We start from the raw sequence: 26,552 nt of genomic DNA on the forward strand, positions 1-26,552 counted from the left end.
GACAGAATTATCCCCTGAGTGCTATGTTAAATACAACCCAATATATTTAAGTGTGAAATTGTTACTGCGTAGTATATAATAGGCATGTTGTATGAACCTTAATGTCTTACTTAAGCAAACTATAAGTACAAATTTCTAGTTTGCAAAATTAAAATTTATCATTTTTTTCTGGAATACATATCTTAATTTTAGAATTCTAGCATAAGCTCTTGCTATTCTGATGTACATATTTTATATTATTGTGCTACAGATATTCTCTTGTAAGTAGCTGTTTTAAAACAAAAGTCCATTATTATATTTACGTGATAGGAGATCGTAAACCCAATGAGTTGTTATATGACATTGTCAAGGTCATCACATTTTTTTAATTAACATGTACATCTGGAATTTTTTAGGTGTATTTTAGAACATGAATTGTTGCCAGTTAGCATGTTTATCAGATATGTTCTTGCTCTTATCATTGCTAGTGCTATTTCTGCATCCAGTGTGGCATTCACAAGGTTATTTTAAGCCCTAATGCACATTCATTTCACATCAACAGTTTAGAAATGGCCTGTTGGATTGTTGTATGAGGAAGTGCTTCTTGACAGAAATACTTTGGTAGAAGGCCAGTTTGCTGCTATTGTGTAATCTTTGCAGTGCAGATTGAATCCAACTGCATCCTCACAAAGTAGAATTTTACATTTGATATATTTGGAAAGGACCCCAATAGTCATCTAGACCAACCCTCCGCAATGCAGGAATCTCAACTAGAGCATATATGTTGATATAAGTGTTCTCAAATCAGAATTACTTTTTCCCTAAATTACTGAGACTGATGTTTGATCTGGAATTAAATAAATGAAACGCAAGTTTGAAGTGCTAGGATCAAGGTGCTGGTGTGCATTTCTGCTTTGACTACTGTATTATGTGAAGAGAAGGTCTGTGAAAGCATTTGGCAAGCACACTACTCAGAAACTACCATTGAACAAGCTCTTTGCACAATGTTTTCTGCATGTTTTCTTGCATGAATATTTTAACCATGATACAGAGTGAATGTTGTGCTCGAACAGCAGCCTTTCTGTTAATGTTTGAAGTGGCACTACATACTGCTACAGTTATATATCTGATCTGTAGAGATTTTGTAGTTTGGTATCCTTTCCTTTTCTGTTAAAGCTTTCATGGACATGTTGTCTATTCCTTTTTTTAAAAAACTGATCCCATGCATGCATAATCAGCACTAAGGACTTCAGTGTGCATAGGACTATAGCTTTTGCATACTTTATAATCAGGAGACAAAACAATTATTAAGATACATCTTGCTTGTGAGTGCAGGCCAAGTTGTATTCATCTGCCATATCACCAGGTCTAGGTAGTAGAACAGGAAGGAATAGTAGAGATCTGGGAACTCTAGTCTGCACACTAAATCTGTATCTCATTTTCGGTTCCATTTTTTATTCCAGAGACAGAGCAATGGTATTTAGACTCTCCATTGCAGAACTTGTCCTGAAGTCATGAGCATGTCTTCAGAGCCTGACAACAAGCTGCCAGGTTTTGTAAGGATTATATCATGCACTTATTCTTACTAAATCCCTAGCTCAGAATTTAAAAATTGGTTCCAAGCTTGGATGAAAGAGTGCTGGACTACATCCAAGATGGAAATGTTTTGCTATCCTATTTCAGACCCTATTGAAAGCAAAAGGGGTGCAGTTGAATTCAATATCAATAAGAAATTAAAGTTCTCTGTTCCACTTGGTATGTAATTAAATGCAGTGCAGTTTGAAGAGTTGGAATTGTTTATCTTATGTGTGGGAAGAGGCCTTGAAATTAGATAGCTATCACCTTCCACAGGGTACTGTCTGTTAACAGAGCAGACTGCTAGAATCTTATTTATGGTAATGTTCTGTCAACACTACATAACAGAAGGGTAGGGGAAATTCTTGTGAGAATTTCTGTTTTAAGGCGCTGGAAGGGTGATATAACTATTTTTTTATAAATTAGCTGTCATTAGAATGTTGAAATAATTATTTTTCTTTTGGGAAGGGAAGGGCAGATTGGTTAAATCTTTGAAACATTGATATCATTTGCTTGCAGATGGAGGGCTGGGTGGAAGTGTTTTTTTTCTCCTTCTTAAATTTGCATCACTATTCACTGATAAGACATTACTAGTGGTATATTAGGGACTCGGGTGGCGCTGTGGGTTAAACCACAGAGCCTAGGGCTTGCTGATCAGAAGGTTGGCTGTTCAAATCCCTGCGGCGGGGTGAGCTCCCGTTGCTCGGTCCCTGCTCCTGCCAACCTAGCAGTTCAAAAGCACGAAGTGCAAGTAGATAAATAGGTACCGCTCCGGCGGGAAAGTAAACGGCGTTTCCGTGCACTGCTCTGGTTTTGCCAGAAGCAGCTTAGTCATGCTGGCCACATGACCCGGATACAAGCTGTACACTGGCTCCCTCGGCCAGTAAAGAGAGATGAGCGCCGCAATCCCGGAGTCATCCGTGACTGGACCTAACGGTCAGGGGTCTCTTTACCTAGTGGTATGTTTGCTCATTAACGTTTAACAGTGCCAGTTTTTTCATACCATTTTTCAATACTTATGAAATGAGTTCAAGGTTGCTATCATGTTTAAGCTGTTAGAGTAATTTAAGACTGATGATGCCACAGTTGATTGGACAGTAATTTTTTTTATAAAAGTAACAATTCAATCCTAACCATGTCTATTCACATAGAAGTCCTACTACATTCATTGGGGCATACTCCCAGGTATAAGTGGGGTTAGTATTGCAGCCTAAATTTCTGCATATAATGAGTTAGAACCTGTGTTTAATGTCAGGGCTCAGCAAAGTAGACATGTGATTTCTATAAAAATGTGCTAAGAGCCTTTTCCTCAACACTGATTAACTACAACCAAGTCCCATTCCTGGGATTAGGCATTCCCTTACACTCCGAGTCCTAGAATTCTGTAATTAATTACTGTGCCAAGCACAGCCTTGCAAATAAACCTACAAGTTACTAGTTTACCAGAGGAGGTATTAAGAGCTTCATTCCTTCTCCAGCAGCCTAATGATTAGGAGGCTTCCCTACTCTTGCAGTCTACTTGGTTCTGCAGGAGACAGATGGAATATTTTGTTACTGGTTTTTATTCACCCTGTAATGAGTTTATATTGGCATGTATTTTAAGAATGGGAAATTTCACAAAAGTATCAGCATATCATAATTCCACACTGTCAGTTTAGTTCCTTAGGAAAGCAGTTCATGGGGCATTAAGACATGATAAAATAACGAGCGTTAGATACTGGTGTACAGCTGACACACAAATGGTCCTTGGAAGATGTGTATTGGCTTATAGAAAATAGAATAGTTAGATTTTACTGAGTGAATACAGCGGTACCTCGGGTTATGTACTTAATTTGTTCCGGAGGTCCGTTCTTAACCTGAAACCGTTCTTAACCTGAAGCACCACTTTAGCTAATGCGGCTTCCTGCTACCGCTGCGCTGCATAATTTTTGTTCTCATGCTGAAGCAAAGTTCTTAACCCAAGGTAATATTTCTGGGTTAGTGAAGTCTGTAACCTGAAGTGTATGTAGCCCGAGGTACCACTGTACTTTGAACAAGTTACTATATTTAGCTGACTGACAGAGAATCGGAAGTTTTTTTCATCTTTTTTCTCTCTTCTTTTTGCTTTGGTAATTATAAAAATATACTTTGTATTGGGTATGAACTTTTGTATATCTTTTGATAGGTGTCAATAGATATAAAAACATTATAAAAGTAGAAAGAGTAGTTACATGAAACTTTTCTGGTGTAGTTTATTGCTTTTTTCATATTTTATCTTAAATGCTTGAGAACATAGGTTTTTATCAACATTATTTATTTAAAATATTTATACCCTGCCTTTCCTTCTACAGTCTCCAAAGCAGCTAACAGCTTTTGTTTTTGAAATCAGCATCTATATTTTAGCAAAGCATAAAACCATAGCTAAAAAAAACCACTTTGGTGAAATGTAGATTGAGGTTGGTGTGGAGTAGTTCCTGTTCCTAGAGAGATGAGTAGCTTCACGGATTACTGGTTAATTATATGCAACATTTATTCATATGTGAAACATTTAATGCAGAATGTTAATTTGGGCTTGTTTCTATGCTAGGTTTGCTTGGCAAGGTTTCAGTGATATATTTACATTTATAAATATATTTAAAAAGTAATGAAACCAGATAATGATAACTGAATTTTAGAACTACAAGCGTGACTCTCTGGAAAACTCAATTCCAGGAATGTTGGCATTGTGAGGAGGTAGTAACATACCTGCAATCGAACTAGGAAAAACTTTACAATGTTGTTTTGATGCTTGCTCTGGTCATTGAAGGCTGAATGTTCTCTAAGATTGATGTGAACTGTTGACAAATGACTGACCATCAGGCCTGGATTGCAGTAGCACTAAACATTATAATAGGCCCTCTATGATTGCAGATAAACATCCTCCACATCCAAGCCTATGGGCTTTCATCTTCATGCAAGTATGACACAAAGCCCTTTTTCTGTCTCTTTTGCTCCATGTGCTGAGCAAAGGTTTGTCTTAGCATATTGTGTGCACCAGCGAACCAGGAGCTGTAGCCAATGGAGTTAAAAAAATCAGAGAAAGGGAGGCTGCTGCAAGCTCTTTTGTGATTGCAGTTTGGGATGAGAATGTAGCCAGTATTTTTTTTATAAGGAGAAGGATGCAAATATAGCTCACTTAATTTTTGTTCCTAATTTTAAATCCCTTACTAAGCCAGTTCTGGGTTTCAAGGCCCGCATACGTTGTGGTTGTGCCCATTTCTGTGTGGAAGTTTCAACTATTGTGTTACAAATGCTTTTTTGATTGCTCAATTCCTGCAAACCTATTCTTGATTCCCTTCTTTACCCCTTCTCCCATAGCTGATGGTTTCATTTAATTAATGGCCCTTTTTCTCATTCAGTTGGGATCTTTGATATGTTCTTCCTTGTGGTCATAGATGTACAAAGCAAATTCTTTCTCCTAATACTAACAGTGAAATGTTGTGCATATCTACTCTAAACTAAATTCCATAATGTTCAGTGGAACTCAGTCCTACTGTGAGGATTAAAACCTGAGCTTCTGAACTGTCCCCCCTCCCCCATATGCCGAATAACTACAAAATGATCTAGTCTAGAGTTCCATATAACCATTTAGGGAACTTGCCTTTGATCCAGCCTTATCTGCACTTTATTTAAATCTTTTTTTTATTGCCTTTAAGTAGCATTTAATATGTGTGTGTGTTTTATCTGTGCTTTCAGATGGTCTCCTTGTGGTTGGTGTCCATTCAGCAAAATTTCCAAATGAAAAGGTTCTGGATAACATCAAAAGTGCTGTCCTTAGATACAACATCACTCATCCCGTGGTAAATGATGCTGATGCAACTCTTTGGCATGAGCTAGAAGTATCCTGCTGGCCAACCTTGATCATTGTTGGACCTCGTGGGAATATGCTGTTCACTCTGGTTGGTGAAGGACACAAGGACAAATTATTTCTATTTACATCCATAGCCCTAAAGTATTATAGAGAACAAGGACAGATCAATGCTAATAAAATTAGAGCACAGCTCTATAGAGACTATTTGCCACCTTCGCCTTTGCTCTTTCCCGGCAAAATTACAGTGGACAACTCTGGGGACAGATTGGTAATAGCAGATACTGGACATCACAGGATTGTGGTTGTCAGGAAAAACGGTCAAATTCTGCACACTGTTGGAGGTGAGGAGAACTTAAATGTAGGAAAGCCTTTCATATTAGCTTTTATGCTGTCATGGCAGATCTTGAATTCTGTGCTGCTGGTATCCTTTCTAGTACTGTACTAGTAAAAGTTTTCTTAAAAACTGTTTTCTGTGCAGAGTGTAGCAAGTTGTCTGCCACAAGTGAATTGTTACTTGCTCTGAGCTTCCGACTAGGTACGGTAAATGCTTTTAATTCTGTTTTTACAGCTGTGTAATGCCTTGCAAAAGTTGAAACTTGAGGTTTTGCTGTAAAGAAAATCCTTGTAATTGCAGCTGGTTTGTTTTTATTGTATTGCCTACAAAATATTATTTGGAAAGTGTACAAATCATATTTCAAGACCATTTGCACAAGTACATTTTAAATATGAATATTCTTTTACAATAATATACATTTTCCTTGAAGAAGATAAATGACAAACTCTTAAATAATTAAACAATGCAGGGCTCTCTAATTTTAGGTTGACTTCTAAAATTGGGTAAAGGTTTGCTCCTGAACTCTATCAGCTTTTACGCTTACGTACGGTTAATCTTTTGATGCAAATTCTAATTCTTTTTTTGTTTTGTTTTGTTTTCTTTTCAGGACCAAACAGTGGAAGAAAAGATGGGACATTTTCAGAAGCATTATTCAGTTCTCCACAGGGAGTGGCTATAAAGAACAATATTATTTATGTAGCAGATACAGAAAACCATCTGATTAGGAAGGTAAACTTTCCTAGCTAGAAAAAAATTATAGGAGAATGGCCAAATTCTCTTATGGTAAAATGGATGTGAAAGTAACTATGCAATGTATCTGAAAGTAGAATCTTGTCTAATATTTATAAACATGTTTCCAAAGTATTTGGAACAGACTTGTTTTCCTTTTCACATATGCTTTTAAGGCAAGTTATTAGGTACAACAGTTTAATGCTTTCCTAAAGAGAATGGAATGCAATAATGCTGTGTGCCATGATTTCTCAGTTCCATTTTTAAATAATTGCATTTTGGCTCTACAAAACCATGTGTTTTGTCTCCCTTCCCTCTAGGAAATATCTAGGAATATAAGCAAGAGACTATCATTACTCAGCAGAGCAATGGAATTATAGGGCTGGGATGAAACTGGTTATCTCATTCAGCTCACTTGAATGCCAGGCTCCTCACATGAGACCATATATACACCTCACAAATGAATATGCACATTATAGTTTGGCCCACATCATTTTGAATTGGAGTGTGCTATGAGCAAGAGGACATAAGATCTCCAAGTCAAAGTTTGTGGCCTAAATCTCCAATAATAATAATAATAGTAGTAGTAGTAGTAGTAGTAGTAGTAGTAATAATAATAATAATAATAATAATAATAATAATAATAATAATAATAATAATATAAACTGTTACCATGCCTCCTTGCTATTCAGGCCGCTTACAACTTAAATTATGTAAAATTAGGATTTTAGTATTTACCTTTTGATTTCTGTCCAGGTTATCATGTACTGTTTGTACATGTTTCAATCAATTATAATTTTACAGTGTGGATTAGGCCTATGAATGTTGAATAACCTGTAGAAGTTCTTTTCAGTGACATCGTAATATTTCTCTTACTAATAAACACCATTATTATTTTTATGGGAATACATTACTTTATCCGTTACCTTTTTCTTAAGACCAGTAACATTTTAGTAATATTTCAAGAATATTTTTAAGAATTAAAGATAGATCCATGTGAAGAACTATAAAAGACAAATTCAGTTAATCAGCTTCCCCTACCTACCCATCATACTGTATTTCAAATCTGAAGAACATGGAAGGCAATTGATTTGATTTACTAGACTTTTTTTAATAAAAAATTTAATAAAGTCTCCAGGCTTTTTATAATATTTATAAAGCAATAAAATATGATAAAGACACATTAAGACAATAGAGAGTAGCATATTTTTTCCACACTTGGTAAATACAGTGGTACCTCGCAAGACGAATGCCTCGCAAGACGAAAAACTCGCTAGACGAAAGGGTTTTTTGTTTTTTGAGCTGCTTCGCAAGACGAATTTCCCTATGGGCTTGCTTCGCAAGACGAAAACGTCTTGCAGGTTTGTTTCCTTTTTCTTAACACCTTTAATACAGTTGCGACTTGACTTCGAGGAGCAACTCATAGAACGCGGTGTGGTAGCCTTTTTTGAGGTTTTTAAAGACTTTGGTGATTTTTGAAGCTTTTCCAAAACTTTCCCGACACCGTGCTTCGCAAGACGGAAAAAATCGCAAGACGACAAAACTCGCGGAACGAATTAATTTCGTCTTGCGAGGCACCACTGTAACATAAAAAGCAAATAAAATTATTCTGATTTCATTCTAGATTGACCTCCAGTTAGAGATGGTGAGCACTGTTGCAGGAGTTGGATTACAAGGCACAGATAAGGAAGGAGGAGCCAGAGGGGAGGAACAGCCTATTAGTTCGCCATGGGATGTAGTCTTTGGAACGTCAGGTATTTTAATGAATGTCTGTCATGTGATGTCGTAACACAGTGTGGCTGCTGTGGTTATGTGGCATAATACTAATTTAAAGAGAGTACTGTCATTTAAAGAGTGTACAGAGACACACTTGACTCCAGGCAAGCTCAGAAAGAATGAATGAATCTTTATTTGCGTCAGCCATTGGCTATAGCAATAAAAAAAAATACAATATACAAAGAATAGAAATAAAAAGTCAGTTATATAAAATTCCAGGACTGATGGTATATGTTTACCATCTTTTGTGTAGAAAAAGCATGTCAGAATTTTGGGATGCTTTGGGGCGCTTTTTTTTTGCACATTCTGGTTTGCTCCCCATGACCCCATAGACTGGAAAACGAGGCCAAGATATTTGAAAACTTTGACCTGTTCAATTAGCTGGTTATCCGTGCGCCATCTATGGGCTCTGTAGTTTCTTGAGAAAATGATGACTTTGGCTTTCTAGTAATTCACAACCAGCTGTACTCTCAGGCAATATCCTGACAATGCCATCATCAGTCTTTTTAGGCCTACTTTTGTATGGGATAGAAAAATGGCATCAGCTGCATATAATAGAATTGAGATGGGTTTTGTAGCCAATTTAGGGGCATGATACACTGGAGATGTTAGTCACTGGACAATATAATTTTTATATAGGTTGAACAGTGCCGGGGCTAGAATACACCCTTGCTTGACTCCCATTGTGACTGGTACAGATCCTGTAAGTTGTCCATTTGTGGAACAGCGCACTTTCAACACGGTATCTTTATAGAAGCATTTGATCAAGTACCATAGTCTTTTGTCTATACCTCAGACACACAATGGGAGGGCTTGCTGATCCTGATTGTGGAAATCACACAATATTGATTTCTCGCAAAGCTGCTGTTGCTGTCTAATAACAACAGGAAGTATTCCCCTGTACTGGGCCATGCTCACTCTCTTGCACATGTAGTGAATTCATTCAGTCTATTTTGTGAGAAAAGAAATACTTCTAAAGATAAGGAGTTTTTACTTTATAACAGTGGCTATGCCCAAGATTTGCTCTTTTGCCCCATCTGTTTGAGACTACTAACCCAAGGAGATAACAAGTGAAATTCAGTTAACTATGCCAGCTGTCTATTTTGTAAGGGATTTTTCTTTTTTTTTTACACTAATGCCAAAAGCCCAGATAGTCAAGCATAAAAGCAAGCAAGGAGGAAAGAGAGGTCCAAATTCCTCCCAGGTGCACAGGAGGAACAAAGCAAGTTGTGTGTGCATGAGCTTGAGGTTTGCTGTGGCTTGTTCACATCATGTTAAATTAAGTTGAGTGTGATGTTTGAACATTGAACAATTTGTTCAAACTTTCAATTATGTCCCCTTTTTTATCATGCTTTGTTAAAGTAGCAAATTTAACTGCTTTAGAGTTCTTGAACAGAATTTTATATACATAGTTTTGGAGTCTTAGCACTTTATTAATGGTCATGTACATTTCAGCTTTCTGTACCATTCTTTTCTATTTTTATTCAGTGCCACTGAAAGCAAGCGGTGCTAAATGCACTTTTGACTGAAGTGTGAAATGTTCTTGATAGCTCTGTGCCTTTCAGAAAGAAGGCAGCTATGACCCAGGCATTGTGATCTGCATGTATAACATAGATTCCAAAATATATGCATTTTGGTACACAGTTACATCTATTTATAAAAGCATCAGCTAGCACACATAGTCTTAAGTAAACTATATTGAAACTAGCAGGGAACAAGGAATATAGTCCTAATGAACTATATACGTGAATATTTATTTTCTAAAATGTATGCACAGCATGATTGTGTAAAAAAAACCACCTCAAAGTGATTTAAAGGTAAGGGGGAAAGGGACCCCTGACCATTAGGTCCAGTCGTGACCGACTCTGGGGTTGCAGCGCTCATCTTGCTTTATTGGCCGAGGGAGCCAGCGTACAGCTTCCAGGTCATGTGGCCAGCATGACTAAGCCGCTTTTGGTGAACCAGAGCAGCACACGGAATTGCCGTTTACCTTCCCGCCGGAGCAGTACCTATTTATCTACTTGCACTTTGATGTGCTTTCGAACTGCTAGGTGGGCAGGAGCAGGGACCAAGCAATGGGAGCTCATGCCGTTACGGGGATTCGAACTGCCGACCTTCTGATCGGCAAGCCCTAGGCTCTGTGGTTTTACAAGAAGATAAAACAATAAAATTACAACTGTACTTCAAAACATACAAAAGTTAAAATACTAAAACATGTTAAAATTACCTCAACTTCCTAAGCATCTGGGAAGGCTTGTCTGAACAAAACATGTTTTTAACATGCACCAAAAAGTGTTCGGTGAAAGCTCCTGCTTGATATCAATAGGTAGGGAGTTCAGAAATGTAGGTGCTGTCATAGTAAATGACCAAGTTCTTGCAGATGTGGAATAGGTATGGTGTGGCACTTGTAGTAGAACAAATTATGTTGATTGAAATGGTAGAATTTGCTCATGTGGGGTAAGGTGATCTCATAGGCAAATTGGTTCCAAGTTGTTAATGGCTTTGTTAAGTGGCATTGATAATTTATGTATTAGAAGTGTATGTGGCAGGAGACAGGTATCAGATTGAGCTGAAATTGAGAGATAGTGAGCCTGTTGCACACTCTATGCAAAGAGCTGTATTAGACCAGGGATTGTCAAGCATACCTGACCTCTCTTTAACTGCACGAAAGAGTTCTGCTTAAATGGTGGTGGTGGTAACCTGTACTCCATTTGATCTCTTTTCCCTATACTGTATACAGTTTGCTATTTTGGAAAGACTTTTTATCATTATGATTTTTCTTCCTGTTGTGCATATCTGAGAGTTGCATTTTGCCTCCTTGAGTTCTTTTGCTCAGCTGTAATATTGAACTGTGATGTCCTTGAACTGTGATAGGGTCTCTTGCTTGCTTCAATGGAGATGTGTGGTGGTGGTAGGGGGAACACTGATCTTTTGTGTAGCTGGACTGTAACCTAGTGTACAAGGTTAAGAGTCACATAAACCAATTTTTGTGTCTTGCACCTCCTACCACTGTTATGCAGAAGGTTGCCCACAAGAGAACGTGAGCCTCAGGTGCGAAAAGGCTCCCCATCCCTGTCATAGGTAGAAGTATGATTTAAATTCATCACAGATATTTGTGTTGGTTTTGTTTGTCTTCATATTGTCAGAAAAGTTAAGAAAGGGCTGGTTCATTGCAATATCATAATTTGTATGCACTCTGCTTGCAAGTAAATAACTGAACTTTGCTGTAAGATAATTTTCACCCTGCACTTGTATCCTGCAGACAGAAATGTGAATATTTTAAAAGACAATTATTAATAAAAAATATTTAGAAACATACAGTTGCTACATAGCCAAACCTGGTTTCAGTTCCCTACCTGTCTCATCATTAAGTAGTACTTCAGGGACGTGGGAGAAAATTGAGGCTGATCCTTTGAACCAGACAGCATTTTAATGGCGATACTTCAGGTTCATTTCACTTGTAAAAGGGTAATTGAACCCATTCCTGCAATAGTTATAAAACTTTTCTGTGTGCCACTACAATTAACAACAAATCTATGCAAAGTTCAGCAGACTTTAATTGTTTCTACATTGCCAAGGTCAACAATGAGTAAATCACTTGACAGTGCCATGCATCATCATACTTCAGGTTTAAGGAGAGTAATTTATTGCAGCGTTACTGTATTGTGCTATGGTGCAATTGTGTGCCATATCGGTATGTAAATGAGCATTACTGCCTCATTTCTGTAAAAACAGGTTGATTACACTTCTGTGAAATTTCTGTAAAACCGAGTTGAGTAGAATCCTTCAAGACTTTCCCTGGAGGTGAATTTAAATCCAACTTGCTTTCATATGTATGCTGATCTTATTCATTGAATTAGTGCCACTGTATTGATAAAGAATTTGTTTCCAAAATGAGAAATCAGGTAATGCAAATATATTAATCACCATTTTGTTAACATAAACTCAACTAAAGCACTTTATAACCAAATAAAACTGACCAATTCGAGCAATCAAGCAACAGTATTGATAAAAATAAGCAACCGACCCCCCAGCAGTGTTGAATACACTAGATTTTATTTCATGCAGGGAAGCACACTGTAACCAGGCCCTAATTTTAGGCTGTAATGTGGTGGAAAGAGAACAGTGGAAGGATGTTGATAAACTTTGTTAACATTAGAGCTATTCAATCTGGAGTCTTAAAACAAATAAGTAGAAATAGCTTCTGTTTCTGGTCATGTTTTTACTTGTTGAAAGTATGTTTACCCACTGTGTACAGAGGAATAGCTTGGGATGCAAACTGAACACTTGAAAGATTTTAATGAAATCTCTTATAGGGCAGTTCCTTTCTCTAGGAAAGAATGAATATAGAGAAACATACCTGGCTCTTCCAATAGCCCTGTGTGAAAGTCAATGTGTGGTGTCACTGTTACTAACTTTGGATTTTAAAAATCCAACTTCAAATCTCTGCTCAATTATAAAGTGAGGGAGCGGCCTTGGGAAAGTTACCGTCTCTCAGTCTAAACTACCTACGTGTTTCAGTAGTAGATAGGTAGCCGTGTTGGTCTGCCATAGTCAAAATAAAAAAATTCCTTCCAGTAGCACCTTAAAGACCAACTAAGTTAGTTCTTGGTATGAGCTTTCGTGTGCATGCACACTTCTTCAGATACACTGAAACAGAAGTTGCCAGATCCTTCTATATAGTGAGAAGGTGGGGAGGGGTGTTACTCAGAAGGGTGGTGGGAATGGGAGGTAGGCAGATAGCTGAGAGAGCCTGTTGACGACTCTTAACGACTGTAATAGGTCTTACAGGAAAAGGCAAGGGGTGAGAAGGTGAGAAATGGTTTAGTCATGTATAGTGAGATAAGAATCCAATGTCTTTGTTCAGCCCAGGTCTTTCCATGGTTTTAAGTTTGGTAATGAGTTGTAATTCAGCAGCTTCTCTTTCCAGTCTATTTCTGAAATTCCTTTGTAGTAAAACAGCTACTTTGAGATCTTGTATAGAATGTCCTGGGAGATTGAAGTGTTCTCCTACTGGTTTCTCTGTTTTGTGATTCTTGATGTCAGATTTATGTCCGTTTATTCTTTGGCGTAAGGTTTGGCCTGTTTGTCCAATATAGAGAGCTGAAGGACACTGTTGGCATTTGATGGCATACACAATGTTAGACGATGAGCAATTAAATAGTCCCGAGATGGTATGTGTGATGTTGTTGGGGCCAGTAATGGTGAGGTACGTGTTGTGAGGCTAATACAACAGTACGTGTTGTGAGGCTAATACAACCTCACATGGCATCTGGGGTTCTCTAGAGGAAAAGTGAGGTTTAGTGACAGCTATTATTATTTAGACACTATCAGTTTGCAGTTTCCCTTGTTTGTGATCCATATCTGTTGCCCAAGAGAGATGGGAGAATGAGAAACAAGCCCGGTTCTCTTTGAGGTGGCAACCTGTGTCAGATTTACAACTTCAGATTATCGTTAGGGCTCACTTAATGGAATGTTATCTCTATGTGTTCAAAAAATAAAGATTTCCACTCAGGTGAAATGTGCCAGATATACTGCAAGCCATAACCATTTCCCCAAATTTAGTTTTTGTGTCAAGGGATGTTTTGTATGGTGCAGCGTTCCATCATGTTTAAAGTGATACAGCCCTAGGCATAGGTTTACTAGGTAGGTCAGTCCTTTGTTTCCCTGGCCTGTTGTGTTGGGACTACTAGGGAGATCGCCCCCCAAGTAACTAGGATGGTAAATAGGATGGGCTGCTGCACACTATTGATAGTGGAGAAAGCTGGGCATATATATTGCCTACCTGAGTCAATCCATTTATAGAGAAATTGTTATCTTGGAATTCTTAGATAGAATGAAAATGACTCTTTTTTACAGGAAAGGTAAAAGGAATGCAGTTAAGAGGACTATTAATCCATCACTATCTGCATTTTATTGTTGTTTCATCTTTACAGTGGAGCTGTAATCGCAAAGCAAAAATAAAATGCTTTGATACTGCAAACAGCACTGAGAATGAGAATGTATATTCCCTAATAAGGATAAGCTGTTGCTTTGAAACTACTCCTTAGCTGGAATGTGGAGTTTAACTGCATAAAAGTGAAGGAATTACTTTATTATTTTTATTAGAGTAGCTGTTTCATAGTAAAAGTGCTTTAGGTAAATCCATAGAAGGATTGTAAAGTGTAACTGGGGATTCTACTAGCATAGTGAGAGACATGTTTAAGTATAATATTTTGGTTTCCTCTGGGATTTTTCAATAAGGCTCATCTGTTGTATTAAAAAAAAAATCTGCCGTATGTCCACTTTAGATTAAAAAATAACATTCCTTGCTCATGGGCCAGATGAAACTATTTTGTAATAAGCTTATTGTTTAAACTAAGGGAGACTATATAAAATACTTATGTATTTTAGTTCTTGTTTTGTAGACATTGAGCAAAACCAATTATTTCCCGGATTTTTGGACTATTAATGGCTGTTGTGATATAGTAAGGCCTTAGTCTTTGCCATATCCTGCATGTGATTATAAAAGCAGTGAGAATCTCAATATAACTCTGTTCAGAACTGTGGAATACAATGAGTGTTTTATAAAATATTTGAGGAGGTACAGCTATATATAGTAATTGTTTTTCCTTCATTCCTTCCTTTAATATAGCACATATTAAATACAGTTTCTTTTTCTTTCTTTGCTCAGTGACAAAAGCCATACAAGTTTCCGTTTTCTGTTTGATTTTTTAAAATGTTATTTGCGTCACTTCTTGTGATGGAATGCATGTTTTAAGTCACAAAAGACTCCTTTTTGTTCCAAAATCTCTCAGGAAATATAGTAGGAAATGTACTCTTTCTAGGATCTCTTGCAGAAGTAATTTTCTTAGAGGAAGATCTGACTAATTTTTTATTACTACATAGCCATTTTTTATGGAAAGACACTACTTTGTATTTAAAATGCTTCCATAAAATCTAAAATACAATGATTTTTTATCTTGACATGCATATTTAACAATCTGCCTAGAAATCTGAACAATGTTTTTAATTATCTTAACACTTCCTAGGCCAGGTGTATGTTACAATTTTCTGTACCTCAGTGCTATATTGCAATAGATATAAATTTCTATACAGCAAAAAATCCCAAAATTACAGGGAGGGGGGAGAATTTTTATAAGTGAAAAGAAATATCCATGATTTGTATTTGGAGAGCTGTAGGAAGGTGTAAACAATGGAAACATTTCTAAACTCTGATTTGTCCAATCTCTCTCCCCTGTCCCTCCATGGTTTCTTCCTTAAATGACTGCTGCCAACAAGCAAAATACAGTAGACCCTCGGGTTACGTTACTCTCGAGTAACATAAACTTCAAGTTGCAAAAGTGGCAAACCCGGAAGTACTTCGCATGCGCAGAAGCGCTCTATCGCACCGTGTGTGTGCGCAGAAGCGGTGCCTCTGGATACAAATCTTTTGGTGTGCACTTGGACCCCCAGAACAAATTAAATTCATATCCAGAGGGTCCACTGTAGAGACAAAAGAATAACTGATTTGTCCAGCTCTTCTGTTCCCTGATTTGTCCAACCTCCCCACTCCCTCCCTGCATGGTTTCTGGCCAAAAAAGGCTGCCACCAACGAGCAAAGCACAAAATAATCACAAAATGTGTGCAGACTCTGGCTGTTCAGATATCTGAATCAGCCATGCATATAATGAGGCTTGGATTAGTGAACTTTCACATAGCAAGTGTTCAGAAAGTGGGACCTGCGTGTGTGGTAATATTGTTCACCAATAACAACCTACAGGAGTTGCAAGACAGCCCATAATGACTGTGTGACAGTATTTTTATCTTATTTTAAAGCAACCGGTAGAAGAATAGCACGTACTGCAATCCTACGTTGTGCTATAAAATAATGAAATACTGGGCACCTTTGTGCTGTATTGAGTGTAGTGCTTACAAAAAAAGGGGGCAACTTTGTTTTTTTAATCTCTGTAAAGATCGCAAATATCTTCCATTGTGCAAAATAGGCACCTTTATTTTACAAATATAGTTTATAGAGCCTCATAATTGTATTTATCGAGATCCTGTGACATTTTGATTGGTAATTGGAACAGATGTTAGATCATGCCTATAAACTGGCAAGTTTGTCTTCCTCTCTTTTGTTTGTTTTTCCTCTAGAGCAGGGATTGTCAGCTGGCAGTCTGTGGCTTAGATACAGCCCCTCAAGCAGTTTTTAATGACATATTTGTGTCCAGTACAGTGTTATGACTGAGTGCACGTGCTGCATACCTATCAGATTCCAACTGCCAACTTTTTTATAGACCTGACAGCTGTTTGGAATAATGTGGCATCCGTTTTCATAGAAAATTGACCATCCCTGCTGTACAGGGAAATCAAGTAGGTAAATATCTTCTGCATATAATATCGTTACCATAAATCTCATTCAAGATAAAATATAATTTGAGGTAGCCTTAGTTGTATTAAAAATTTAGAGCATTCAGTTTAGCCCAAGGATAGAAAACCTCTGGCCCATAGATCAGATTAGGCCTAGCGCAGATTCCAGTTTGGTCTGTAAGACCGCTTTCCCCAAACGATGCCTACCTGCCCCATTCCTGACATCACCTGTGATGCCAGGTGTTGTACAGGAAGTGGCATGGCTGGAAAGAATCAGTTGGGAGCAAGTGAGACTTGCTGCCAGGACCAGTTAGTTGATCAGTGCTTAGAGGGAACTCCATTTGGGGTGAGGTTCGGCTGTGCTACGAAGTTCCTGATCGTAAACTCCAAAGCACAATCATTCTCTGCCCAAGCAGACTTGCTGATAGGCAGTTACAGCAAGCCTTGCTTGCCAAGGAACAGCTGGGAGTGCACTTTTAAGACTCCCAGTTTTTCCTTAGCAACCATGTCTCTTGCCTACCCCACAAAGCAGGGCTTGCTTTAAGCAAAAATGTTATTTTGCATCTCCAGCTTGAATTCTAGCTGGCAATACAAAGGTTGTTCGTCTGCAAGCACAGCTTGCGCTGTGCCCACAAAGGAAATACGTTCCTTTGCATTGCCAGTTTGAATCGAAACCGGCAATGCTATGGATCTTTCTCTGTTGGCACACCCCTGGTTTTGCCTGATTAGCTGAGAGTTGAAGAAGAGAAAAGCGTATCTTAGTTAGCATTCCATATGTGATCAAAGAGTAAAACCACTGAATTGTTTTCTTTTATGTTCATTGAATTTTAAGCATGCTTACTTTACATAAAATGTGTCTACTGTACTTTTGCATGTGACACCACAGCACTAACTGACCTTTTGAAGAGAAAGTTTACATCAATAAAATTTGGGGGGGAAATAAAATACACTGACATCTCAATCTTTATGCATGTTTATTTGGAAAAAAAAGCTGTGCTGATTTTTAGTGGACTGTATTTTCAAGCCAGGGTGCATAGGATTGCAGCACTATGCAGCAGTATTTCAGTTATCAAGCCCAAATGTTAGTTCCTAAAAGTGTCCACCAGAATGCACTCTGCTTTCAAATGAAGCATTATTATAAATAAATGTGTTCATCACCTTTCAGGGGGAAATCCTGTGTTGTTCAGGAAAGGAAGGATCCTGAACCCATAACTGCTCTTTATAAATGCTTATTGGATCTTTGTAAGATAGAAGTTCAGGATCTTAATAGAGGTGTGCAATAGAAAATTAGAATGATTCATATAGCCTAAACAATGGGAAATGGCTTTAGAATCTATTGGATTTTTTTTAGTTGAGATTGATCCAGCAAAGATTAATATTTTGGGTATATTGAACTTCATTGTCCAATGCAGATAGGTGCTGGAGGTGTAATACTCAAAGAAGAACTTTTTGTATTTAAAGACTTTGAAGTTATGCATAACAGAATTAAGTTAGTACAAAGTACCTTTCTCTTTCCGTATCTCGTCCTATTGGCTCATGTCATTGCTTTTACTGGCCAAGAAAGACTGTGGAGGTTTTGACCTAGGTTTCCAGAGGAAATTATAATGACTTTCTCTCCCTTCCTTTTCCTGTACACGCCCCACAGGGGAAAAGGAAATTGTGCTTCTAAGAAGAGTGGTTTTCTTCTTAGTTCTGCTATTGAATGACACATTTTACCAAGCTTTGACAGATGATGCAATTTCTGACTAGAACTTTCTATATTTGTGCTTTTGAACCTGTGTGACATAAACATTTAGGTTTCTGTAGTGAAATATTGTCTCATATCTTAGATGCCAAATCAGTCACTGCAGATATCATCTTATCAGGAGGCCCATTCTGCCCAATACAGTGTCATGACACCTATTTTGAAATCCCTTCCCATTGAATATTAGGCACCATCCCAGTTGTCTTTTCAGTGCCTGCTGAAGACCTTCCTCCTTCAACAAGAGTTTAAGGAGAGCTCATTTCCAGATGGTTTCTGTATTGGAATTGTTTTTATATATTGGAATTGTTTTGTTGCTTGTGTGTTTGCAGCCCTGGGCTCTTTTGGGAGGAAGGTTGAGGTATAAATTTAATAAGTAATAAATGTGTGGCAAAGAGTTTGCAAAGATTTCTGAATTCTGAGTGTTTACCATATGCCACACAGATTTACAAATTAATTTTCATTATATATTTTCCACATCTTCCACAATGTTAAATACCATTGTGTACTCGTTTTTGTTTTGGCAGTTGTTGTTTTTATCGACTTGCCTCTGAAAAGCACGAGCCTCTTATGAACAAAACTTATACCTTTTTTTACCATTTCCCCTTCAATTCTTATATTTATTCCATTTCCCCCTGTACATTCAATAATACCAACATATGATTATGTTATCTTACTGAATGGCTGAATATTCGAAAAGTATTGGGCTGGGTGGTTGTTGTTTTTTAATGAAAAATGTGAGAAGACCTTCCAACAAGGGCTCATCCAATGTTAATCCTTTTTTATAGTTTCATCAACTCATGAAGATGATGTTCTGTGGATTGCCATGGCAGGAACACATCAAATCTGGGCACTCATGTTAGAATGTGGAAAACTACCAAAAGGAAGGTAAGCTAGAATGTTAAACATGTTTAGAAACACCAGGCCAATAATTGGTGGGTGGAATGTGTAGACTTACTAGGTGCGGTTCGAGTGTCAGAATAAGACCTGAGAGATGAAGGTTCAAATCCTCAGTTGACCATGAAGATCAGTGGGTGACCTTGAACCAGTCACTACATCTCAGTCTAACAACAGGATTGTAGGGATTAAATGAAGAGGAGGAGAACCGTGAGCTCCTACAGAAGAAGGTGAGATATAAATGCGATAAATATTAGGCATCATATCTTGCTGTACTTTTCTGTATTTACATTTCACTTCATTATCCAAACAGTTCTGATCAATCAGCACTTGGTTCATAAACGCTCTTGCTTCCACCGAAGCAAATGTATTTGTTGGTCAGTATTTTTTGCTTAGTATACCTAGAAAAGCATAGCCAGAGGTAAAAGGGGACAAGGCCTGCTTGTTTTCCCAATGAAACATTTGAGGCAGGAAAGAAAACTGATTACCTCAAAATGAGTAAAAAGCAAAAAATGAAGATTTTCCCCTTTAAGTATCCAAGTTATTTACAGTAAGTGATAGTATAGGGGGGAAACAGGCTGCTTGTTCAATTAACAAGGTCAGACCCATGGAAATGCCCATTTCTCCCCTTTAGTGACTTGAAAAAAGGAACCTGCCTTCGGTTTGCTGGGAGCGGAAATGAAGAGAACCGAAATAATGCATATCCCCATAAAGCAGGCTTTGCCCAGCCTTCTGGTCTGACTGTTGCTGCTGAAGAGCCTTGGAACTACCTTTTTGTAGCAGACAGTGAAAGCAGCACTCTGCGCACCATTTCTCTGAAAGATGGAGCTGTGAAACACCTTGTAGGAGGAGAAAGAGACCCAATGGTAAGTTCTTGCTGTTTGTTCCTGTTCCTACTCAAGTTTGATCTAACAAGATGCCCAGCAGGGATGTGGTGTGTAAGCTTATTTTGTATGACTCTTCATGTCTTATAAAAGTTATTATAGCAATTGTTAATATAGACTTGATCACTGTGATAGTGCTCCTTCCCTGTCATTCCAAAATGTTCACTTCATATAGCTGATTTAACTGCTAATGCTTTTATTGTGCTTTTAATTGATAGTTTGAAGATCCATCATGTTCAGCGAAAATCTTAAGTTTATTTGCGCTAATTGAACCAATTTAATAATTGTATAATTCTCTCTCTGTATTTATATATATATGCTTTTGAAAAAAGAATTTATTTGCCTTTGGTGATATTGATGGAGCTGGAATAAATGCAAAGCTACAGCATCCCTTAGGAGTAACCTGGGACAAGAAAAGAAATCTCCTTTATGTTGCAGATTCCTATAATCATAAGGTGAGCCTGCTGGTGCATTATTTAAAACTGCCTGAGTTTCATTTCACCAACACTACTACAAAGTTAAGTTTTAGGTATTCAGTAAACTGTTAGTTGGAGTTAAGAAACAAATTATAATTCATTTATGTATGTTATAACAGTTGATTTTTTGTCAACTTCTGCTTTTTTGTGGAAGATGCTTTTGATTATATGGAGAGGCAATAAAGGTGCTAAGACTGTATTCCCATTTGCTTATATGGACCCCCAAGACAAGTCCAAAGTCGAGAATCAGATTTGTGACACCTAAAAGCAATAAAGCCGTGGACAGAGTGGTAGAAGGTGGCTGGCTAATTTATTTTCTAATGTTTACTGAGAAAGTTCTGGACAATTGCACAGATGACTGAAAAAATGCATTCCCTCTTCCCTAGGTGTGCCTGATGATGCAAACCCAAGCTCTTTCAGCTGTGTACTTAGTCTTGTGAATAAAAAGCTGCTGAGTCATTGTAAACATGGGTCACTTGTAGATATTACTGATGTGGTGATCCAGATCTATGGTAATGATGGCTGCAGAAAGCCCTGTAAAACATGTCAGAGATAGCTGGCGCAGTCATATGCACTTAGATAAAAAATGGTTTGACAAAAAATGGCACATCTTCAAGAAACATGAAAAGGGCTTGCATTTTGTCACTTCTTTTCTTTCAGAAATTTTGGGAGTCACTTATTAATAGTATCTTTTTCATAAACACTTAAGACAGTGACTTTATGAGTATGTCAAATCCCTCATACTGCTAATAAATAACACTTGAATATCTTAATTATTACTGGCCTGTAATGCTGTAGCAAGCAAGAAGTTTGTTCAGTGGCCCAGTTTACACTTCATTGTATATGTTAGTTGCTGGTATACCATGAACATGCCTGACTTGGTTGTTTTGGTCCTCCCTGCTCATATTGAGAGGAAACAACAATGAACTCTGAGTTAGCATTATGTCTGAACCAGGAGTCGTTGTTTGTTTTGGTCCCAACAAGCCACAGTCAGTAAGTCAAGAATAAACCTTGTCTACAGATCATAGTATGTTGGGAGTGAAACAAACCACACTTCTTGATACTAGAAATACAAGCTCCCACTCTGTGAAGGCAAGACAGGCAGGCAGCATTTTCTCTAATTGTGACACTGTTCCCTACTTTACTTTCTTCAGAATTTTATCATCAGTAGTATAGTAAAAATAAGTACACGGTTCTGTTTTATTATTTACAAAGTTCCTCGTGCTTTGCTTTTGTCTAGATTAAATTTGTAGATCCCAAGATGAAGAATTGTGCTACATTGGCAGGTACAGGAGAAGCAAGCAATGTCATCGGTTCCAGCTTCACTTCCTCAACTTTCAATGAACCCGGAGGCCTGTGTGTTGAAGACGGAGGTTGTTTGCTCTATGTTGCAGACACAAACAATCATCAGATTAAAGTGCTAGATTTGGAAACCAAAATTGTTTCACTGGTAAGCCACCTTTATAGAACTTTATCTGGGACTTTCAACTTGGGATAAGTTATTATAGTTGGGTCATCTTTCATCAGATATCCTAATGCTACTGCCCAGATAGCATAAAGCATAGCAGTAAATGCATTCTCATAGTGTTTTATAATGATCTGGCAAACTGAACAGCTTTTGTGTTAAGGATATCCTGTTAGGCTTAAAATAAATGTTCCATCTGTTTTAAGAGGTTGGAAAGGACACTAGTGCAATTAGAGTAAGCAGAGATACAGAAACTTCAGCTTTCATTGCACTGTTCAACTTGGATATAGGAGACCTGATTCAAGTCTCAGTCTAAAGAGCAGCATTAAGCACCATGTATTCTCTCTGCTTGATGTCTGTGGCCTCCTCCCCCAGTAAAATGGAAATAATAGGTCCCGCTTGTGAAAATAAATGAGATAAAGTGCTTCAAACTATTTATCAAATAAATAGGCCTTCTGAGCTTGGCACAGTAAGTTAACAGACTCCTGCAGATCAGGTGCTTTCTTCTAAAAACATAGGAATTACACCAGTTCTCATGATACTGAACTCAGGAATTGCTCCTTCCCATCCCCATTACTAACTAGGCCATTTTCTCACTGACATTCATGTCCAGCTCATAATGGTCTTGATCTAGTACTAGAACTTCACTTTCCCAGTGAAATCTGGGAACTTAAGAATAAAGTCTTCAACATTGCCAGCTCTCCTTGCCACTTCAAAGAAAAAAGAAAAGACTGGATCTAGCAAAACTCCAAAGCAGCACACTTGTTCCTTCATAGGAAGTACAACCCGTCTGGAACCAAAGTCTGGACACCACAACAGATACCCAGAAACAGCAATATAAGACTTGTCCAAGGCAGAATTAGTCATCATAGGGTGAAAGTTAAGGCTTACTCAGAGTAGACTCATTAAAATGAATGAACATGCTATGTTTGGTCCATTACTTTCAGTGGGTCTACTCTGAGTTAAACTTAATTACCACCTTTTAACTTTCATTAATTTCTCGATGGCCTTGCACATACCAGCTTTTGCATAGGGCTGGGATATTAACACCATACAACAACTCTGGTCCTACAAGATTACTGATAGGCATGAATTTGTCACATAGTTTCTAGGATGAGGATCAGGTTTCCAACCCTTATCCTCTGGTAAAGTTATCAGATTTCCATCATTGTTTAGGAAACATATGAAGAAGCATCAATGACAAACTTATTTCAATTTGCTTTGGTTTAAATAAATTAATCCAGCTTTTAACATGGGAGATAAACAAATAACACTGTTCAGTGTACTTCACATAAAGAACTATAGCCAATATTACAGCCACCTTCAGGTTTTGACTCTGCCTTACTTACATACAAGTATTTTTTCCAAGTTGTGCCAGTTATTTTTCTGATAATTTGGGTTTTGTTTTATATACTTCTATATATTGTTGTACACTGTCATGATATACGAGTGAGTAGTTTATGAATATTTTTATAAATAAAATTTTGTACGGTAAAACTATTCAAAGGAATGTATTTATCCATATGACACTCATCAGCTGCTACTGATACTTCCTTAACAAATTCCTTAACAAATTCAAGTGAATTTTCTTGAACTAATGGAGCTAAGTATCTGTTTAGACTATAAAGCATTTGCATCTAAACAAGTCAAAACTGCCAAGAGAAGTAATATTTATTTACTCGTTTGTTTGACATGAAAGCTGACAAATACACTGGAAAAGTATAAACTGTGCCAGATTCTTTAAAATCTCCTTTATAGTAATTTGTAACAAGCAGCTTTTGTTTAAAACATTGTTCATGTCATCTTAAGATAAAGAAAAAAACAGTATTTGAAGGGGTAGCCATCTTGGTGGCCTCCAGATGTTGTTGGACTACAGTTACCATCCTCCTTTCCACTGGTCCTGCTAGCCAGGGATGATGGGAATTGTGGTCCAACAACATCTGGGAGCCCAAGACTGAGAAAGGCTGCTTTATAGTGTTGGGAATCCAGCTCAACTTATGCATTCTCACTGCCTATCAGAAGTTTTCCCAGGCGTTGTAATGGAGTGTGGCACCTGTTCTTGGCCTTGGTTCTCTGAAATAAGGCATCAGGCATGAGGAAGTTTGGTAGATTTCACAGTGGTTGTTATTATTATATTTTCTGTACAGTAACAATATCAAACTGTTGGCTGTGACTTTTCCAAGTCTTATAATATGACATTATACTTCAAAACAAATGAACTTTCCTTTCTGTTTCTTTGATAGCTACCTCTCCAGAATGCCAACACCGGAGACATTCAGGATGGTCCATCTGTGCAAAAGACTGATAAGACAAAATTACCAAAGCTGCCTAAATCTGCTCCAAATCTTCAGCTACCTTCACTGACTGTGAGCCCTGGCCAGGCACTTCAGTTTGCACTGAAACTCAGCCTTCCTCCAAATACCAAGCTGACTGAAGAAGCGCCCAGTTCATGGTTTCTCACATCAGAAGGTAAGGGGCCTCAGTTGCTTTTTAGTGTAAATATCTATCACAGTACATTTATTTTGAAATCAGTAGGCTATGTCAAAAAAGGTAAATCACTATGTAGCTTTTCTGTGTAATAGTTTTGTAGATTTAACGTAAAAGATCCCATACGTATTGGATAAAACCAGATTCTGGTCAGACCTATTTGCTTTCATTCAAGATGAAATTGCTGTCGTTTCATCATCAGAATTGTTATGGGCCATAATGTTATCTTCTAATGTTTCAGATAAATTGCCAGTTTAGGACTGGATCCAATGGTGCCCTTCTGCTAGCGGAAAGTTTCTCCCGCTCACAAAAAACCCCGTTTTTGACAAAGCAGAAGAGCACTGGGTGAGGAAGGTGACCCTAGATCTGGGGGAGTTTCTAGATTTGCTTAAATTCTTTTGTAAGACTTTGTACAGGCTCATTATAAAGACATTTATGGACCACTAGGGTTTATACCCCACAGCCCATCTTTTCCATATTCACTGTTTCTTATACTGTAACACTTATATGTTCTCATATTCCATTGCAAAAAGTGTGCAAAAGAACAGCACTGGTGCTTTCTCCCCTTCTGTTCTTGATTCTTTGAATCCCAGCCCACATATTTTGCTTACCAAAATATTATTTTATGATTGAGGTCTCACAAAAGAAGAAAAGACATCATTCAAATTAAGATAAAACTCGTAACATAGTGACGGGATACCTTTTTTTCTAGGCAGTGAATGGCTGCTTCATGAACAGGACACATACGGAGAAATTGAGGACATTTGTAAACAGCCTATAATCCCATTGCGAATACCCATGAACTGCCTATCATCTGAAGTTGTACTGTCAATCAAAGCGTGCCTCTATTACTGTAGCAAGGACAGCAGTGCCTGCATGATGAAAGGAGTCTCATTCAACCAGACTTTCCACATAGCTAATTCAAGCCAAGGTAGAACATCTCTGATTGAGCTTATATATGCATTTTAACTAAGCCAAAGCAAATGAAAAAGCACTTATTTATGTTTTATTTACTACTGCCTACTTTTAAAAGAGGAATAAATTGTTTGTTGATTTGCGATTTTCCCCTTCCCCCACCTTTTCACTTCTGGTCTTCCAGCAGAGTGTAACAAATTTAGACATGTAGTTTGGTGCCAAGTTCACCTTGAAAGCTTGTGGGAAATAACTCTGATAAGTGTGATCAGATGAAGTAGAAATACATTGTGCTGAATCATGCAAAGTGTAATAAAATTCTAGTCCTTTATTTCTTGCAGCATAAGCAATAAATGCAGAAGTGGGTTTGGGTCATTGTGTGAATAGTGGATAATCTTAACAAGGAGCCCAATACTGTAATATCATATAAGAAATTTGCTATTAAGTATGGTCAGATTCATTTGGAGCTAAACAAAAGCCTAAGTGTATTTTTCTCCTGGAATAAATGGTTGAAATGTGGATATATATTTTTCTTGATTAAAAACACTATGTTTTCCCCATAATATTTTGTATTTAAGGAACTGGTGTATTCTGAAATGATCCTAAAGTGAGCTAGGCATATTTTTTATGCAAATAAGCTCAGTTATATAAAACTAACTTATGCCTTATGTTTTCTGGATAACAATTTATGAGAGGTCCATGTTTGTTTTCTATTACCTATCTACTTAGCAGTGGCATTCTGTATTTTTTTCGCTAACTGCCATGTCTATTCACATATAATGGCGAAAGCTTCAGTATTTAATTATTTTAGGCTAATTATTTTATTATTTCCTTATATTAAGATTTCTTGTTCAGATTTTTGGCAGTGCTGTGTTAAAACCAAATGGACATTGACCACACTTTGTATCTATGCCAGACTTTATTCAAAGCTATGGACATGTTTCCTTAGCACCTTTATGCTTTACAAAAGGCATTTCAGTTTTTGATAGCATCACTTAGATTTATATGTTACTTTGAAAGTCTTGGGGCATCATTATCATTGATTTGTTAATAATACTCAAGTTCTTCCAAGAGGCCATTAAAATCATTGTTCACCAAAATTACTAGTTGCTGGAG

At 37.5% G+C, this 26,552-nt stretch overlaps 1 protein-coding gene across 2 annotated transcripts in view; it reads left to right on the forward strand.

The window, feature by feature from the left end:
* Positions 1-25,955, forward strand: part of NHLRC2 (NHL repeat containing 2) — a 30,617-nt gene extending 4,662 nt beyond the window's left edge. For both annotated transcript variants that reach the window (XM_081192909.1, XM_081192910.1), the window contains exons 3-11: positions 5,269-5,724; positions 6,325-6,446; positions 8,071-8,200; positions 19,104-19,203; positions 19,847-20,078; positions 20,429-20,551; positions 21,813-22,022; positions 24,281-24,506; positions 25,237-25,955. In XM_081192909.1, the coding sequence (XP_081049035.1) occupies positions 5,269-5,724; positions 6,325-6,446; positions 8,071-8,200; positions 19,104-19,203; positions 19,847-20,078; positions 20,429-20,551; positions 21,813-22,022; positions 24,281-24,506; positions 25,237-25,493 (1,856 nt within the window). In that variant the 3' untranslated portion in view covers positions 25,494-25,955. The remainder of the gene's footprint in view (positions 1-5,268; positions 5,725-6,324; positions 6,447-8,070; positions 8,201-19,103; positions 19,204-19,846; positions 20,079-20,428; positions 20,552-21,812; positions 22,023-24,280; positions 24,507-25,236) is intronic.
* Positions 25,956-26,552: the final 597 nt, after the last annotated feature.

Source organism: Podarcis bocagei (genome assembly GCF_964188305.1).
Source record: "Podarcis bocagei genome assembly, chromosome: 4".
Lineage (NCBI taxonomy): Eukaryota > Metazoa > Chordata > Lepidosauria > Squamata > Lacertidae > Podarcis > Podarcis bocagei.